Here is a 19,501-nt window from a genome sequence, read left to right on the forward strand (position 1 = left end):
TTCTATCTATATTAATGGATTTTCTAATGGACACATGACCATTTCCCATTCTCTCACCCACCGTACACCTTACATTTAGATGGAATTTTACGCTTTTCTCAAAAACACTTTTACATGTATCATTATGCTTCCCCCAACACCATGTAGATTTTTAAAGCCAGCTCACTAATAGAGCACTATGTGCAGACTCTCAGCTTGAAATCTTCATTTTCTTTGTTCTTCCATAGCTTCTTCACTCACCTGAAATGTTCAAGAATCCAGAGCTAGGTGATCTTTTGAACACTAATCTCTCCCAAACTCTTTGCACCTTCACATTCACTATCACACAGTCTTGTATATGCCTGTAACCACACCCATGTACCCACATACTTGCATGAGGAACTATGAAGTTTCAGATACTGTATTTCCTTGGAGTTAGAGGAATGACATCAATAGTTTAAGCCTCTGTCCTCCTAGGAATTTTTACAGCTCACCTAACAGCCATTGTCCTATCGTAATTTGGAGATAGGAAAAGGGACGAACAAGTGAGGGAAAGGGACCAGTAACAAGACAGTATGCAAACTTTGAAATATAGCTTCTTGTCTACCCAAGGAACTCCTGACTTGCCAGGTTGTGGGGAGGGCACAAAAGAACAGGACCCTTCTCTATACAATATCTATTTATTTTTATTTGACAATTCACAAGGATTCAATTGGAACATTATTGTGGGTAAGCCCCAGCCAGGCTCAAGACTCTGCCTGCCTTCAGTTCTAACTTCTTGAATTCCTTTCTCAGGAAAGGCTGGTCGACAATCAGATTATGCCACCTCAGAGCCAGCTTGGATAACCATGGCAAAACAGAAGCAGAGGAAGTTCCAGACTGAGATTCCTATGGAAGAGCTGAAAGCCGATAATAGAGCTGAACCAAAGACTGAGACTAAAGTGGCTGGATATAAGGTAGGACCTGGGTAAGCCCACAAAATGCCCCCAAAATGTCCCCCAAAGTTGCTGGAGGCAATTGACTAAGCTTGCATTGGGAACTTTGCCAGACATGTAGCTCCCCACTTCTTTAACTGCATTAATCAAGGCAGGGGGACTCTTCAGGGGAAGACTTGCTTTGTACTCAAACAAGTATGCCCCACTTGGTGTTCTTAAAGGGTGTGTGAAAGTAATGACTATGAAAAGATTCTGTAAGTCAAATCCTGTCCTAAATATTCTAGAGCAGGATTCCATGAAATTGGTTGGGAAACAAGGAGTAAGTCATAAAAAACCCTTAAAGGCAACCACTGGGGTGAGAGTTGAGTAACTATCCTTTCATGTATTTTATGCCTATAAGTGTATGTATATATAAACCCTTAACTTAGACCAGTTGTGGAGAGGTTAATTTGAAAAGCTTAAACTGTACAATTTTGAAAAGACCTGTAGTTACAGTGTTTTCTGATGCAAAGAGTACAAGTCAGGTGTTCAACAAGTTTTGCTAAGTAGAAATCCTATGGAACTCCAATTATTTGATAAGATTTCTTTGTAACTACCACATTCTGTTAGCTTGCTGTTAAGTGCTAGGTGAAAGGTTGTTCTCAAGTTGAATAATTCTTATGTTAACCCGTTTACACCATTTGTATGATTAGACAACCTTTTCTTCCAGATCTGAGAAGTGATAAACTTGAACCAGCTTAGGTTTTGTGAACCTAAATTCTGGACCAAGGTCCTCTCAATGCCATTTCTTTCCTTTTCTCTCTATCTCTTTCCTATTGATTAATGTTGAATTCATAATACCTATGACAGGGTTTACATCTTGTGACCGACCTTCTGAGTAAGTAATTTGCTGATTTCATGTTAGGACTTACAAACTTCCTGTTTTCATTGTTGAATTAAAGGGAGCTGGCGCTGTACATCAAAACAAACCAAGAAAGATTCTCACTTCCAAAGCCTATAGACAGGGGAAGATTGAAAAGATGATGCTACCTAAGTCTGTTGATGCAGGTAAAAACACACACCCCAATACCCACCCCAAATAGCTCTGGCAGAATGCTGTGAGACTTTTGTAATTACAAGCTCAGACAAAATGTATTCCCCTGACTCCAAATCAGCTTCATGATTCTCTCATGGCTCCAAGTAGAATTCCACTGTGTAAATGTCCCATAGTTATTTTATCCACTCATCTATTGATGGACACTTGGGGTGATTCCATATCTTGGCAATTGTGAAAAACTGCAATGAACATAGGGGTGCTTATGTTCTTTCTAATTAGCGTTTCAGATTCTGGGATTGCTGGGTTATTTATTTATTTTTAGAGAGAGGGGAAAGGAGAGAGAAAGAGAGGGAGAGAAACATGATGTACAAGAGAGACAGCAATCGGTTGCCTCTCTCATGCCCCCAGCTGGGGACCTGGCCCACAACCTAGGCATGTGCCCTGATTGGGAATCTAACTGGCAACCTTTCTGTCCGCATGCCAGTGCTCAATTCACTGAGCTACACCAGCCAGGGCTGAGTTGTTTTTTTAACTATTTAAAAGACTAGTTTCAGCCCCTCTGTATTCTGAGTCAGGAGTATGAGAGGTGGGGAAATGTTGAAAGCTGAAAAAAACATTATGCTGGGATAGAATAGAATGTGATTTCATCAATGGTTATATGCCAAAGGGATTTTTTTTTTTCAGGAGGAACAGGGGACAGGGAGGATGGATTTATAGTGAATCACCTTTGCCCTTTCCCTTAGTCCCCCTAATGAAGAAATTAGGCCAGGAAATAGTAGCACTTGACCTGCTCATAGCTATTGATAGTCTCATGGGCACTATACTCCTGTCAAGTGGTTCTCAACTCACTGTGCATTAGAATCACCTGGTGAGCTTTCAAAAAATTGTAGATAGTCCTGGCTCCGTTGCTAGATATTCTAATTCAGTTAGTTTAGGAAATGGCATGGGACTTCGTATTTTAAAAAAGAGCTCTAGGTAATTCTAATGTGTAGTCAGGATTGAGAACCATTGGTTGAGTATAAGCTACTAAGTCAATCAACCATAAGACAGGAGGAGGGAAGAAGTAGAATTGGAGAATAGGGAGGTAGTCTGCTTGGTCAGAGTAGTTGGTACAATATTATTTAGCATAGACTTTTACTGGATGGAGCTCTTTTGTCAGCATTCGTGTCATACAACATCATGGGTTACCAATACAAAAGTAAGATTACCTTATTTTAAATTTAAAATACTGAACTGATACTATACAATATGATTTCTCTCTGGTCTCAATTCAAAAGCCTCAATCCAATACTAACCATGCAAAAATTGGCAGTTATAGCTGTAAGCATTTTCTCTCAGACCTTCTCTTGTCCAGGTCCCTGTGGCCATAGCCATATTGATTTTACCCCTTTGCCATACTACTCATGGCATTGCCCATGCACTGAGTTTTAGGAACCAGAATAAACACGAAAGAAGGAAAACTTTTATTGCATCCCATAAACATAGCTTAGTACCTCTGGGGCTTCTTTTTTCCCCCCTTCTGGGGCTTTTTACTCTGTGTGTTCCTTGCTGTAGTTCCTAAGGCATATGAAGATCTCGAGATGTTTCAAGTGTCTGCCATGAGAAAAGAAACCAGACATTCTTCAGCTCACCCAGCCACATTTCAAGAGCCAGCTGAGCCAGTCTGGTTCTCCATGGCCAAGAAGAAAGCCAAAGCATGGAGCTATATAACAGAAATCATGCAGTGAATAGCTCCTGGGTGGAGCATCGGCATTTCAAATGATATTTGCTAAGAGCTGTACTAATACCATGTACTGATTTATTTACTGTAACCATTTTTAATAGGCAAAAAGCCTTAAAATGGAAATTAAAGCTAATAATTATGCAAGTGAAACAAATGACATGAATGCCTAATAATCAGTATAGTCATAGCCAACATCTAAAACCCAGCATTTCCTCTATAAAAACTATGTAAAATGTTTGCAGTGCTGTAGAAATGGAAAATCTTTAACTTGGGGCAATGTGTTTTAGAAGGACAAAAGCAAAAAACATTTTGTTGGAGCCACTAAGAAAAGGGTCATTTTCCTTGATCAAATAAATTAATTCTAGTGGAAATGTCCAGATGATTTTGCCCTAGGATTAGCTTTTAGGTTTATGAACCTAGTTAATGCTCCAGTTTTTTTGGTTGCCGCTCCAAGCTTTGCAAAGGCCCCTAGAATACAGGTGGTGGAAGTGAAAATTCTGGGTCTTCAAGAAAAAGTTTGCACAGCCAGTCCCACAGTCAGCTCAGTACCCTTTGAAACACCTTCTCTGAATACCTGGGAACCCCCCATGCCTGCAATTTATACAGAGCTCCCTCTTTACACATTTCCCATGTCAGCCTGTCACAAGTCTGGCAGCAGTGAGTGGTTTTCTAAGAGACAGACTATTTCTTGGGGATTATTATGCTCCTTTGGATAGTTAGTTCATCAGTCTTTGACTGCTTGCCCCAACACCACTGTGACCCTCTCCAGTTGCTCAGAAGGGGTCTGGATATCATACATATCCTTTTTTATAAGCACTGAAGACACTGTTGAAGTTCAATATTCTATAAATGCCAAAAGCTGTACTTTCAGTCAAGAAGTCTTTCACGAAGGAAGTCTGGGGCCACTGGAGAGCTGCCTTACCCCCGGCTCCAGAGTTAGGGTAGAGACCTCTGTGTAGGCCAGTTTTTTGTCCTTTTCCCTCAGAAAGCTGTTTCACAAGGTTTTAGCCCAAAGTAAAACTGCCATTGAACAATTCACTTTCTGGTAACTGGGAGCCTTAAGTGATTAAATCAACCTTCTCCCTGCATTCCTAAAGGTATACACCTAAAAAGTCACTAAGTTCAACAGTTCTCACCTCCCCTGTGAACCACTCATCCCAAGTCTTCTCTATTTCATTCCCCAAACAAACCAAACATTAGGGTAGAGCTACCTTTGGATGCCTGGACAGCACCTAGTTCATTTTCTTAGGAGACCCAGAAGTGTCTTCTCAGTATACCTTTCACTGTGTCTGCCTCTGACACCTTGGGGCTACTTTGCTTAAAAAAAACTGCAGGGATCGACATAACTGTGCCTTTAAGTTCTGAGTGGAGTGTTGCCTCGTGCAAAAAAAAAAATTCAGAGGGATAGTGAGGTGCCAGAGCTAATTTAAACATTTGGCTTTGCTGATGGTATAGCATGACATTGTATAATCATATGCTGGATTTTGCATTTTGTCTGTAAAACATCTTTTGTTCCTGATACTGTATCTTTGATTTTTTGATAATGCTAGATTTTTGTGATTGGATTTGATTTCCCTTGTATTTCCATAGTGAATAGTTAAAGTAGAAATTAGTTGTCCCCTACCTCCCTTCCCCCTTTTCTCTGGGTGGACCACTATTAGGTTATTCTCAATTTAAGAACTGTCCATTAACAATTTCTTTTCCAAGGTTAATAACGAAACTGTTTTTAAGTAAAAGGTTTTAAGTTTTTTTTAATGCCTAGAGACACATTTTGACAAGTTTTCAGCTTTTAGCATTCTTGATTTTAGCTATATGCAAAGCAAATAAACTCAATAAAGCCTGTTCCGTAGTCTGCCTCTGTCTGTTACATGGGGATAGAAATGAAGTAGAATTTTGACAGTTCAGATGGGAGAAGCAAAATTATCTCAAGAGGTGATGTGTGACATAAATGAGTGTGCCTGATTGAGCTGATGGCCTCCAGTTGGGTGATTATACAGGGGAGAGTCTATTAAAGAGGAGGTTCTCATCTGTGTAAACATATGGGGAGCAAAGAGTCTGGTAAGAGAATGCTGATGGGGGTGAGTAGGGGGGCACAGAATGGTGGTTGTTATACTCTAGTCTAGCCCAGGGACTGGGTCTGAGTCCTATAGTAATATGGACTATTGGAATAAGCCATTATCAAAAGGAAAGGGCCCCTCTGTGTTCAGTTAACGTGTAACATGGAGTGAGCAAGGGGAAAAGTGTGATAGATCAGATATTTAATCTGACCCTCCTGTAGCATTTGTAAAACTTGTGGGGCTCAGAAAGAGTTCAATTTTATACACATATCCATATGTATAAAAATATTTGAAATGTTTTAATCAACTAATAAACCATTAAATAAGGTACGTTGTATCTCCTTCCACGACAGATATGCCTTCATAACTACCTGAAAGTCCAGGTTGGGATTTAGAATTCTCAGACTCCTCTACGTCCTGCTCCAACAGTGAGAGAAGAGCTGCTCCTCTCTCTCCTCCCCCTGCCCTAGCTCCTATACCGGGCCCCTGTCCTGTCCTATCCCTCAAGCCTGGGAGCACAGATCCCAGCTATGTACTCGGCCCTCCCAAGGACAGCCCCAACAGCAGCAGGCGTGGGGACAGTTTGGGGGTGCCAGGGAGCATGAGCTAGTAGGGGGCCCACCCTGTGTTCTGTGGTCTGGGCTCGTCCTGGCCCTGTAGGGATGGGCATGGTTTGAAGAGAATAAAGAGGGGCCTGTAAAGCATGGAGCTCAGGACACAGGTCCTATTTGTGTGGGTCTAAAAGCAAAACTATAGTTATCAACTTATGCAATGTAAACACTGACAAATCAGAATCAGTTTGAAGGCGCTCAAATCATACAACTTGGATGGCTCTTTTCAGTTCAAATAATGGCAAAAAGAAGCCCTTTGCCTTCTGTCTCACCATGTGATTCCAGTCATAAGTAATACTATGTGAAGTACATTTTAAAATGTCAGCATTGGTCATCAAAAAGGAGTGTGGGAGTGTTGAGTTTAGTTCACTTTAATAAACATTAAGTACCTACTAAGAAAAATTCATTGCCTAAGGTTGTGGGAAGGAAAGATAAAACCCTTTAAATTCCCAACCGTTCAGATGTTCACTCCAGATGTTCAGGGTTTGTGTTATGGGGTAGGGTGGGGAATATATATATATATATAGATAGATAGATAGATAGATAGATGATAGATAGATAGATATGAGATGTGCTACCACAGAATACTGTATGAGAGAAGGTATCAATGCTATGAAGGAGGCCATCTACTCTGAAACCCCTTTCCCCTTCTGTGATCCTTTTAATCAGGTCACCTCTGACTATTTTTCCTTGAGCAGATTTCAGAGAATAAGTTCATTCTCTCCCATTCCCTTTTCATTTTCCTAATTATGGCATATTTCAGATCTACACAAAATTATAAATACTATTACTATAAACATCAATTTACCCACCGCCCAGCATAAGAAATGGAACATTACAAATACAGTTGAAGGCCGCAGTGGAGCCCTCCCCAATAAAATCTCCCCCCCTTTCTTTTCCCAAAACGTAACCACCATCCTAAATGTGTTCATCTATCCAAGCATGCGCTTCTGTATGGTACCTTTGTAAACACTTTTTAGACACATGACTTACTCTATTTGTATCCACAATCAATATATATGGTGGTCATTTTGCATGTTTTTTAGACTTCATATACATGGTACTGTTTGCATCCTTCTGGAACCAGCATTTTCCCCTTATGCATTTTTTTTTTTTTGCTTCCATCACCCATTCTTAGCCCCTGTCCCTGTCAGCCCCTGTGAGTTTTAGTCTCCTCCCCAGTCCAGGCCTTGCCATCCTGTTTTGTTTTCCCGCAACAGTCCGAAGCCAGTGAATTAACGCTGGTCCTACTACAGGTGAGTCTGAGCTGCTTCTTCCTCTGTGGCTTTAAAACAGTGCTTCTCAAACCTGCATCAGAAGCCCTTGGAGGGTTTGTTAAAACACAGGTTGCTGGGCCTACCCTCAGAGTTTCTAATTGAGTAGGTCTTGGGTGGAACCTAAGCATTCCTGGGTGGAGATGCTGATCGTGCTGTTTTGGGGACCAAACTTAGAACCATGGCTCCAAATCAATGGCTGGGCCCAGGATCAGCAGCACCACCTGGCATCCAGGCAAGCTGGGCCATCTAAGAGGTTTCCTTCAAAACTGCTCTAGAGACTGTCTAGCAGACATATAATGCAAGTCACATGAGTAAGTCTTAAGTCTTCTGGTACCTACATAAAAAAAAAAAAACCAGGCAAAATTAGATTTAATAGTATATTTTAATTCAATATATTATCATCTAAACAAGTAATCAGTATATAATTTATTAGTGACAGAGGTAACATTTTTTTATAGTTACGGCACATCTCAAATCAGACTATTTCAACTGGTCAGTGACTAACAGTGGACAGAGCAGTTTTACAGGCTTGACGTCTATTTCTCACTTTAGAAAAACTTAAAATTGACAAATTTTAATTTATTTTGGGCTGCCATAAAATAATTTAAAGCAGGCTTACAAAATGGTGGCAAGTGCCACCTTACAAAGCAAAAAGGTGAGAGAGATTTGAGTCAGGATTATTTATCTAAATAAAGTCTGCCTGTGTTTCATTTTATTAATGAAAACAAACTTATTTTTAACTAAAACAAATACTGTCAAATACACCTATAAAAATAAGTAAGATATCATTGGATAGCACCTTTAGAGTAATAAACTTTGGAATGTTATCAGTGCTTAATAAAATGCCCATGGACTTCTTAAAATGAAAAACCTAAAAAGAATGCACAATGGAGTCTTCCTTCTTTCTCCATCTTCTTTGTATTCTTCCAAACTGCAGGATGAAATGAGAGAAAATGAACAATTACACAGCACTAACCAACTCCAATGACGTTATAAATCTAAGAAAATAGCCCTATGTGTATGTGCTGCATTTGTGTGCTTATGTCAACAAGCAGAGAACAAAACATTTCCCTCTTGTAGCCTGCAGTGGAGAACATAGGTCTTGTCCAAAAGGTCCACTGAGACATTTGGTCCACACTAAAAGGTCCTTGATATTGGGTCCTATCCAAAATGTCCAGGCTTAGAAAACATGCTGGGTTCAAATAAGTCATAATGTTTATTTACACTTCTGATTTACAGGATTAATACATTAAGAAATGCCATCATGTTTTATTGGTCCAATAATTATATTGTGGCTGTACTGCCAGTAATAACCCTTCTTGCCTCAGTAGCCTAGCTGGTAATGGCTCATGGGGTTAAGAAGGTGAATCAGGGTTTGAATCTTACAGAAGAGTGGAATTTAAATATCAAGGACTTTTTGGTGTGGACCAAATGTCTCCATGGATGTTTTGGACAGGACCAAATGTCCGGCCATCGTAACCTGCACCCTTGGATATAGGGTGCTCCCATAACCCATGGCTCCAGTCATGTGATCATACCAACTTTGTCTCCCTCTTGCCTAACACCATAAATGCTTTTCCTTCTCCTTGGAGGCCATTCTTGGATTTAAATTAGTTTCTCCACCTTAAAAGCCTGTGCTCATTCCACAAATGATGCTCCCTTACCCTCCCAGGCCCTGGGTTTTCGTATCTCATATGAGAGGTTGTTATTATAAAATATGCAATTGTGAAAGTACAAAAATAGAGAAGAAATGTTGATCATTTTTAAATGGACTCAAAGACGAGATTAACACTGAGACTTCATTACCAATTCAGTGATATATAATAATCATATTCTGATTTCTTTTCTTTTGACTGTCACATAAAATACAAAAATCTGCAACCAAACCAATGTTTAAGGATTAATCATTAAATGTGGTCCTACATGAAATTCTTAACTTTTTGCTATTTTAAGTAGCCCTTGTCTCCTAGTTGGTACAGGAGACTGCATTTCTGTGGCCAAATGATGAAGGCCCGGCCAGTGCACAGCCTGGCTACTTCAGCTGCTGCATCTAGTAACTTCTGTAAATGAAATACTGGGCTTAGACACTCAGGCATTCGCCATTTGTCAATGGTCTTTACAGGGAGAGGACAGAAGATCTCGTAAGACTGATTAAGTCATGAAGTATATTTCAGTACATAATGTGTTTTATATTACTAGGTATATGAGTATTCTATTAACATTCTAAATACATACAATTGAATTTTTAAAACTAATTTCAAACAAACTTTTTTCTTAATTTACTGGGAGCATTAACAAAAATAAAGCTGTCGGCCTGGCTGGTGTGGCTCAGTGGACTGAGTGTCTGCCTGTGAACCAAAGGGTCCCCAGTTTGATTCCCAGTCAGGGCACATGCCTGGATTGCAGGCCAGATCCCCAGTAGGGGGAGCACGAGAGGCAACCACACAGTGATGTTTCTCTCCCTCTCCTTTTCCCTCCTTTCCCCTCTCTAAAAATAAATAAATAAAATCTTTAAAATAAATAAATCAATAAAATAAAGGAGTCAGTAACAGATACATGCCAGGAATGGTTGGGTGGTATTTAAAGCTACACACAGATACCTGGATTTTTCGGGCCTGCTCTCTGGTGGATTCACATCCTTTTCGGGTCCTTCTTGTTCTCGTTTAACTCTTCTTTTTCTTCCTTAGTTTCAGAATCTTGGGCCTCTTCCTCAGTTTTTTCACACTGATATTTAGTTGTCTCTTTAGTAAAGAATAAGACAGACTTTAGGACCAGACATTCACAGAAAAAAAGTCCCAGTTCATAATGAATGGGGACATCCAGTGCTCCAGCAACCAGGGAAGCAGAAACATCCAAGTAATTAGGAAAAGAAAAGCTGGGCACCTTCCTACTGGTTGATACAATACTCCCGTGGCCCTCACATTTCTGCGACTTGATCGTTTTTACAGGGACATTATTTTTCCAGTAAAGCTGTACTGCTGATGACTTCTGGCCCTCCAGAGAAGAAGGGATCAGAATCATCAGGGTCTAGGGCATTCTGTACATTTTGATCAAAACTTTCTTGTGAATATATTTTTTGCTTCAGCGACAAATTGTATGGTGAAGCTCATCAGTTCCTTAACCCCTTGAATGTTTCATTTTTACAAAGTCCTCCTGTATCAGTTCTAGTGTTTGGGGATCAACTTTCTAAGAGTCTTGACACTTTTAGAAGCCATGAACCAAACGTGAAGTATGGTTCAAACATTTGCTTGTTCTTTTCCTTCAGGTTCCCTTTCCATGTCCTCCCCCACTCCCTCCTGAGTACCTGCCCTCTGGAACATTCGGACTTTCGTCTGTGGGCCATGAACTGCACTGATGAGCTCAGATCTCTTAGCAGAGGGCGGGAGAGGGCAAAGTTTTTTTTCTCCAAGCGGGGAGGGTGGTTATTGAGTTGGGCTTCTCCTGGGGCCCACTGGGCCTGCAGTGTGTTGAGGGTCCCCGCCCACTGGAGTGAGTGTAACTGGCCACAGGCCAGCTGTGCCCGCCCTCCTTGGGGCCTCCCGAGCCCTGGGGCCCGCTCCACCCCCATCCTCACCCTCTGGGCCTCCAGCCTTCTGCGCAGGCTCCTCCACGTCCACCTCGGGCTGGTCCTCAGGCGCCGGGGCCACGGCCCCCTCTCCGGGGCCCTCCAGCGCCGGGGCCGCGCCCCCCTCTCCGGGGCCCTCCAGCGCCGGGGCCACGGCCCCCTCTCCGGGGCCCTCCAGCGCCGGGGCCGCGCCCCCCTCTCCCGGGCCCTCCAGCGCCGGGGCCGCGCCCCCCTCTCCCGGGCCCTCCAGCGCCGGGGCCACGGCCCCCTCTCCGGGGCCCTCCAGCGCCGGGGCCACGGACCCCTCTTCGGGACCCTCCAGCGCCGGGGCCACGCCCCCCTCTCCGGGGCCCTCCAGCGCCGGGACCGCGGCCCCCTCTTCGGGACCCTCCAGCGCCGGGGCCGCGCCCCCCTCTCCCGGGCCCTCCAGCGCCGGGGCCGCGCCCCCCTCTCCGGGACCCTCTACCGAGCCCCGGGGCACCATGGCTGCGACCCCCTCTCCGGCCCCCTCTACCGAGCCCCGGGGCACCATGGCTGCGACCCCCTCTCCGGCCCCCTCTGCTGAACCCCGGGGCACCATGGCTGCGGGCCCGTCTCCCCCGCCCGGGGGCATTGAGAGCATGCGGATCCCGCCCACGTGGACAGGCATCTGAGACCTGGGCTGAACTACTCTTAAGCGGCGGCGCGGAGGCACGATGATGTGGTCGTTGTAGTACAGGCGGTGCAGCATTGTGCGCACGAGGTCCAGAAACACGAGGCGGGGCGCTCGACGTTCTGGGTGCAGCTCCCCATCGTGTGCCGGCGCCAAGTCGGAATCCTCCCCGCTGACACCTCCTTCTGGGACTCCGGCCGCCAAGGCTTCCTCATCAAGACCGCCCACGGCCCCTGCAACTCCGGCCTCCCCGGTCCCAGTCCCGGCCTCTGCCTCCACCTCCGCCTCGGCCTCTCCCTGGGCTGCGCCTTCGGCCTCACCCTCGGCCTCGGCCTCCTCGTTACCGCGGGGCCCAGAGTCGCAGATAACTGCGTCCTCAGCTCCCACCTCCCAGACCCAGGCTCCCACGTCATCCACGGGGTTCTCCTGGCCCCCCAGGGCAGGGTTTCCCTCACCAGTGTCAGACATGGCGCCAGGCAGTACCTCAGCTGGGCAGCGATCAGGCGGTGGCGTCAACGGCCAAGATGGTGGACACCGAGAGGACGTCCTGGGCAGTGGGGCCCGACGTGTGGTGGACCGGCGGCAGAAGAGCGGCTGTTGAGGGGAGAACACTTTCTGTTGGCGCCTAAAGTAGCCTCACAACCGCAAAGGCAGGGGGCAGACGGCAGGAACCACCCACCAAGGCTTCACCAGACAATGGCGGGGAGCAGCGGTAGGGGTTCCAGAAGAGTCTACGAAGGGCCGTGTCCTCGCATCACAAACGTCAAGCTCATTGGCTGAGAAGCAAAGATTGACATGCCGTGTGTCCAATGAATGGCCAAGGCCCTTAGATTGTAGGGTGGCTCGTAAGGGGCTCACTTCTCTCTGAGGTCTTAGGGTCCTGAGCTATGTTTAGGTCCACACAAGTCCTGTCCTTTTAATTTTGTGACTGTCTGAAAAGCTATAGTTGTCAGACATGGAGGCACCCTGGATTGGTGACACTTATTCTATCAAGCAGTGATCTTTAACTGATGTGCAGCAAGAATTTTTAAAACATGCAATACCTGAGCACTGACTTCTTTTCCTTAGGATTGTTAAGTGAAAAATGACAACAACCAACACAACAATAGCTGTCCAATGTGAATAAATCAAAATTATACCTATTTTTTGGTCATGTCAGCAAAAAATATATTTTTTGGTGTGCCACAGAATTTTAGTAATTAGTTTATGTGTGCCATGAGATGAAAAAGGTTGAAAATTGCTGCTGTAAAGCACAGAGAGTAAACATTTTGGGTTTGGGAGAACTCAGAGGTACATTTGAAACCACTATGTACATACTTATATAACAAGAAAGCAAACAAATTTTGACAAATATTTTATTGTTGAAAGTAAAAATATACTAATTCATACAATTTTTTATAATAAAGATCTATTAATAACAAGAGTGGAATTCTTTGGGGAGAGAAACAGTTTGCTTAATTGGGGTTCAAAGTTAGTGTTCTCTATCAAAATTGATTACATATATTGATCCGTTTACCTGTAATGAGGTTTTACATAGTTTATCTTTTTAAAGAATATGCTGAACATTTTTAAAGGGTTTAAAAAGCATATTCAATTAGCATACAGCTTTTTCTTATTTATATAACATGCATTTTCATGTGTTTGAGTATAGCAAAGGGTTAGAATCTGAATCAATTTATGACTTCAGAGATGTGCTATTTCAAAAATGTATTCTATAGAATTTACTTCACTGCTCCTACCACTGGTCCTTTAAATTAGCAAAGTGCAGATAGTATCATCCCTGAAAATTGTTTTTAAACACTAATATTTTAATTGAAATACAGGTAAAAACCTAGAAATTCATGGTTCTGTGCCTGGACTTTTTCTTCATTAAATATAGCAATTGAATTATACAACAAAAATTTTACAATTTTCTTTATCCTTGGAGCAGAGGAAAAGAGAGAAAGGAGAGACAGAAATATGGTTGCAGTATTTAAGAGCTGAATAGGAGAACAATGAATCTTTCATAATGCCAACTACTGCATAATGAAGAACAACCATGTAGCTCATTAATTAATGTTGCATCAAAAGTTAGGTTCCCCTCTATGTACCTCAATTAATTCAAACCACATACCCTCCAAAATACGAAGATAAATTCAATTGGTATTTCCTAAGTAGAAGACCAAACATCAGAGAGAATCCCTCCCTCCAACAACTTTTGATATGATTTTGCCAAAGTAGAAATCTAACACTTAAATATGAAATCTCTTGCCCAAGTAACAAACTGCAGCTGTTACCATATTACCATACATAGTCACTATACGTATTACATATGAAATCAAACCCAGCATTAAATATGCTGACACAATTATGCTGTGAATGATGATAGCAATGATGGATGATGTTAGTGAAAAGGGTTACTTATCTTTAGCCCAAAAAGAATAAGGGGGAAAATGTGAAAGCAAGTAGAAAGCTGACAAAGAGATGGGCATTTTCTAACCAGGAAAAGTAATTTTAAACATAGAAATATGCCTTGGCTGGTGTGGCTCAGTGGATTGAGCACCGGCCTGCAAACCAAAGGGTCACTGGTTTGATTTCCAGTCAGGGCACATGCCTGGGTTGCTGGCCAGGTCCCCAGTAGGCGGCACGCAAGAAGCAACCACACATTGATGTTTCTCTCCCGCTTTCTCTCTCCCTTCCCATGTCTAAACAATAAATAAGTAAAATATTAAAAAAATAAACATAGAAATATAAAAATAAAAGTATTCTCTTATTCCTCCTGTGTGGAATTAATATGAGTCATTTATTTTATATATCAAATAAGAACAGAGTTATGTAATCCAACTCTATTTCAACATTATAAAAATCATCCCATCTCCTCACTCACCACCGAAGGACTGCCTCTCTGTTGGCACACCCTGATACTGCTCTGCAGAAATGCTTCGATTATACATAGTCCTTTACCAGATTAGGCCACTGTCCAGGGCACTGGCTCTTCATCTCACTCGGGGTTATTCCAAAGATGTAAATTTCAGTGCAGATGCCTGAGCCTCAATGCCATGGACCTTTGTTTAGGTGATGCTGTAGCCATAACTATGGGACCAATGGGAAAAACAATGATTATCGAACAGAGTTTGGGAAGTCCCAAAGTAACAAAAGATGGTGTGATCATTGCAAAGTCCACTGTCTTAAAAAATAAATATAAAAATATTGGCACTGAAATGTTCAAGATGTTGCCAACAATACAAATAAAGAGGTTGGGGATGGCACCACTACTACTGTACTGGCATGCTCTTTTGCCAAGGAAGGCTTTGAGAAGATTAGCAAAGGTGCTAATCCAGTGGAAATCAGAAGAGGCTCCTCAGAAGTTGGTTGTGATGCTATGCTTGGCAATTTTGTGAATATGGTGGAAAAAGGAATCATGATTCAACTCAGGTTGTAAGAACTGCTTTATTGGATGCTGCTGGAGCAGCCTCTCTGTCAACAACAGCAGAAATTGTAGTCACAGAAATTCCTAAAGAAAAGAAAGACCCTGGGATGGATGGGATGGGTGGAATGTGAGGTGGCATGTTCTAATCTTAGAATAGTGCTTTGCCATTATTAATGAGAATGGTGAGAGGAAGCTCAAGGCAGTGCTCCTCACCTATAACTTCAGAGATGTCAGTTAAAGGAAATGATGGAAGAAAAGTCTGGCTGATGTTTAAGAAAATCATTATAACCATCAGTTACTGGTTTCAGTTGACAACATAGAATGGTTTACTGCTGTCGTTGTCTGTGCCTACAGATAATTTATTTTGTATTTTTGAATACAAATACATTTGTACATTCCTGATAACTAAGTAAAAAAACTATGTACTGCTTTCAGCTTAAGTCACTGAGGCATTTTTATTACTATTTTGTTAAAATCAGGATTTTAGTGCTTGCCATTCCAATGAAAAGTTAGAAAGCAGTCTTTCTGTGGAGAGTAAGAATAACTGTGTACAAAGTAGAGAAATATCCAGTTATGTGACCATTGTGTAATAATATTTGTTCAAAGTTAAAAACATAAATCATCCCTTCACCTCAATGTAAGATTTAAATGTATCTAATACAAGGGCACATGTTATTTAAAGTGTAGTAATATTGCTGCTGCCCTGCCAAGTACTTCCACTCTCTACCAAGGTCCCACTGCAATTCTGGTAGTTCCAGTAGTTTTATCAAAATAAATCATTTAAAAAATAGAGTATTTGAAAACAAATCAAGTGCCACAGAAACTGTAAATTCAAATCAAATTTTATCTATTTAAATATTATATTTGCCTCCTGCTAATAAATCTTTATTTATTCCACTCAAACTGAACAGTAAATCTTCCATACTGAAGTATCTTCTTTGCCCAATTAATTCAGAGCAAAACACCAACATAATTAATAAAGAAAAATGTAGGGTTTAACACACCCTTTTAACTTGTTTTTAAATGTTTTGAAAGATTAAAAGTGTTTAAAGTTTGTAATTCCTAATAGGAAAATGTTATCTGAATGAGTACCCTAATGGAAAACCATTACAAAATGATACAGGTGCATTTGGTAGAGGGGTAGGAATTTTCTTCAAAGCTTTCTTCATCAGAAGGTCAGAGATAAACTGGTTTGTATTTTGCAACATCCACTGCGCGATCCAAGTTGTTTTTCCTTCAATGAGGGCTTTATTTGTCAGAAGGGCATTAAGCTTTACCTCTATATTTGGCTGACAAGTTACTGATGAGATTCATAACCTTTGGGTTGCTCTGATTTTTGACGTATTTGCTGGGTTCTGGGCCACATCCTGGAAAGCTACCATAACTTGTGGATCCTGCATGGATTCAAGAACCTCTGGATCACTAAGAATTTCATGGAGCCCAGGCACTCCTGCCATTCAGGTATGCCTCCTCCCATTTTAGGCATTCTTCCAGGAAGACTACCAGTTATTCTCCCAGGAAAGCACCCAGAAAAGAGCTACACTGAGCTCCTGATTGTCCTCTGGCTTCTTCCTCCCTCTTGGCCCTCTCCTTTTGTCAGGAGTCTTCTTAACCCTTTCCATTCTTTGATCTCTCGCACTTCTTATTTCCGCCCATACTTTCTCTGATGTTCTGAAATTTTGGGACCCCTTGGTTGAACTTCCTTCATCATTGCACTAGCATCTTCATTATAATCCAATTTATAAGCAAGGTCAAGATCATGGGCTGCTTCTTCCCAATGGCCCAGAAGTCTGTGTGCTTTTCCTCGTCACTTGTAAGGTTGAGCTGAATCAGGAGTTTTTCCAATAGCTCTGTCACAGTCTTGGATGGCAGCATTTGGCTTCTTTAATTTGATGAAGACACTGGCTCTGTTGTCATACAGAATGGCCAAGTCAGGATTCAGCTTAATAGCATCTGTGAACAAGTCAATGGCTTTCTGCAGTTCACCATCATTTAGGGCATCAATGGCAGTCACTTTTTAAAAAATTATTTGCCCAATCCATCATATCTTCTGTTATCTCCATATTTTCATCTTCCATTTTTTGAAATGCATCAGTGTCTAGTTCAATTACACCTTCACTGTCAGTTTCTAGATCACTTTCCTCACTTAATGGTTCTTCTGTCTTTATGATCTGCTCTACCACATTACTACCTGTTTTTTCTTCCCTGATATTTTCTTCTGATTTAGTTTTATGAGTACCAGGTGGTATTTTACCCGCCACCCCCCATGCTCTTCACCAAATCCCTCAGGAAGATGTTTCCTCAGTGTGCAGAATGCTTTGATTCTGCTTACAGATTTTCACTATGGCCCAAAGCTCCCTCACTCTGTGAGGGTCCATGGTTGTGAAGCTGGGGAAGGCTGCTAGTGCGGCTGAGGCTGCAGCCTGTTTCTAGACCACAGTGCTAGCTCTACATCACCATGTAGAAGGGGCTTATATAGTTTATCTTGCAAGTATCTTTTCACACAGATATTGGAAAATATTGATATCAATCCATGAGATAGATACTTCCAAAAACTGACATCAATCCATATGCATGTTTTTTATACTTTATTTCTCAATTACAGTTTATATTCAATATTATTTTTATTAGTTTCAGGTCCACAGCATAGTGGTTAGATCATGTAAAATATACTTTACAAAGTGTTCCTCCCAATATTTCCAGGACCCACCTAGCACCATACATAATTATTACAATATTATTGACCATATTCCCTATGCTGTACTTTACATCCCAATGACTGTTCTGTAACTACCAATCTTAATCCCTTCACTTTTTTCACCCAGTCCTCAAAAACCCTTGCCTCTGGCAACCATCAGTTTATTTTCTGTATCTATGAGTCTGTTTCTGTTTTGTTTGTTTGTTAGTTTTGTACTTTAGATTCCACATGTAAATGAAATCATATGCTATTTGTCTTTTTCTGACTGACTTATTTCACTTAGCAAAAGCATATGATTTTTTAAGATAATGCAGATTTTTGAAAAAGATTGTATTTATTTAGTTATTTATGAAAAAGGGGAGGGAGAAAGAAGAGGAGAGAAACATCAATGTGTGGTTGCTTTTTGAGTGCCCCCTACTGGGGACCTGGCCCGCAATCCAGGCATGTGCCCTGGTTGGGAATTGAACCCATAACCTTTTGGTTCGCAGGCCAGCACTAAATTCACTGAGCCACACCAGTCAGGACAAACATATGATTTTAACTGAGCATATTCATCTCTTGGATGTCATTTATATAGTTCTGTTAGATTTTCCTCTTGATATTTGCCTTTTAACAGGTCATTGCCTTATAGATTAATCACTTCCAACTGAAGTTCAGGTGGAAGCTCCTTAATTGCACAGTTAGGTGGTTGGGAAATATGGAAATTTCCTTTGTACTTTCATAGAGGTCTGAAAAAACTGCTGGAAGTATTGTCTGAACTTGGATCTATATTTACTGCAAATCTTCATGGGAATAGAGATCTTGCTTCTTTTTTTTATTTTTTTTATTGTTATTCAATTACAGTTGTATGCCTTTTCTCCCCATCCCTCCACCCCACCCCAGGTGAACCCACCTCCCTCCCCCCTCTCCACCCTCCCCCTTGGTTTTGTCCATGTGTCCTTTATAGTAGTTCCTGTAATTCCCTGAGATCTTGCTTCTTATTTTAACTTCTGACAGCATGAGAAGCATATACATCAGCCAGACAGTACTTTAATTTCAATCATTTTTGTTGTCATTGAAATAGCTCTACTGCAGGATAAGCTTTGCATATAACCAATGTTTGCCTTGTAGTTGTGCATTGAATTGGTTAAGAAATATTATCAAACCCACAACAGAAGCTTATTTTCAAAGCCATTCAGTGTTGAATAACATTTGAAGGAGATTTTGTGAATCAAAATAATTCAGTCTCCACTTTGAGCTCAAAAAATCACACACACATGCACACACACACACCTTTACCACTGTGAAGCAATAGAATTGCTCTGTGGTAGAGCAATTGAGAACACCCAGCTTTTATTTCTGACAAAAGTACACAGAACTGTGATAGTTACGTTAATGAGAGTGAATGAAGTTCCCCATTGATGCTATTGGCTGAATAACACATGGGAGATTCAAATATTGTCTGCAATGCAACTGCTGACAAGAATGTAATGAATAATCATGATAGTTAAATACCTTACATTTTCACAAGTTTTGTGTATTTGTTCACAAACCCATTTTCTGCTTCATAGATATTTTTA

General features: G+C 41.7%; 2 protein-coding genes and 1 pseudogene across 2 annotated transcripts in view; 1 reads left to right on the forward strand and 2 right to left on the reverse strand.

Moving 5' to 3' along the window:
• Window positions 1-3,874, forward strand: part of KIAA1210 (KIAA1210 ortholog) — a 28,806-nt gene extending 24,932 nt beyond the window's left edge. Inside the window, exons 10-12 of the mRNA XM_045200763.2 lie at window positions 775-935; window positions 1,856-1,961; window positions 3,505-3,874. Coding sequence (XP_045056698.2) covers window positions 775-935; window positions 1,856-1,961; window positions 3,505-3,677 — 440 coding nt within the window. The 3' untranslated portion in view covers window positions 3,678-3,874. The remainder of the gene's footprint in view (window positions 1-774; window positions 936-1,855; window positions 1,962-3,504) is intronic.
• A 4,174-nt stretch (window positions 3,875-8,048) lies between these two features.
• Window positions 8,049-19,501, reverse strand: part of CT47C1 (cancer/testis antigen family 47 member C1) — a 34,852-nt gene continuing 23,399 nt past the window's right edge. Inside the window, exons 3-5 of the mRNA XM_053916905.1 lie at window positions 11,193-12,429; window positions 10,219-10,359; window positions 8,049-8,549 (exon numbers count right to left, since the gene is read on the reverse strand). Of these exons, the coding sequence (XP_053772880.1) occupies window positions 10,250-10,359; window positions 11,193-12,303 (1,221 nt within the window). The 5' untranslated portion in view covers window positions 12,304-12,429 and the 3' untranslated portion in view covers window positions 8,049-8,549; window positions 10,219-10,249. The remainder of the gene's footprint in view (window positions 8,550-10,218; window positions 10,360-11,192; window positions 12,430-19,501) is intronic.
• Window positions 16,511-17,622, reverse strand: LOC112310324 (hsc70-interacting protein pseudogene; annotated as a pseudogene).

This window comes from Desmodus rotundus, chromosome X (assembly GCF_022682495.2).
Source record: "Desmodus rotundus isolate HL8 chromosome X, HLdesRot8A.1, whole genome shotgun sequence".
Classification (NCBI taxonomy): domain Eukaryota; kingdom Metazoa; phylum Chordata; class Mammalia; order Chiroptera; family Phyllostomidae; genus Desmodus; species Desmodus rotundus.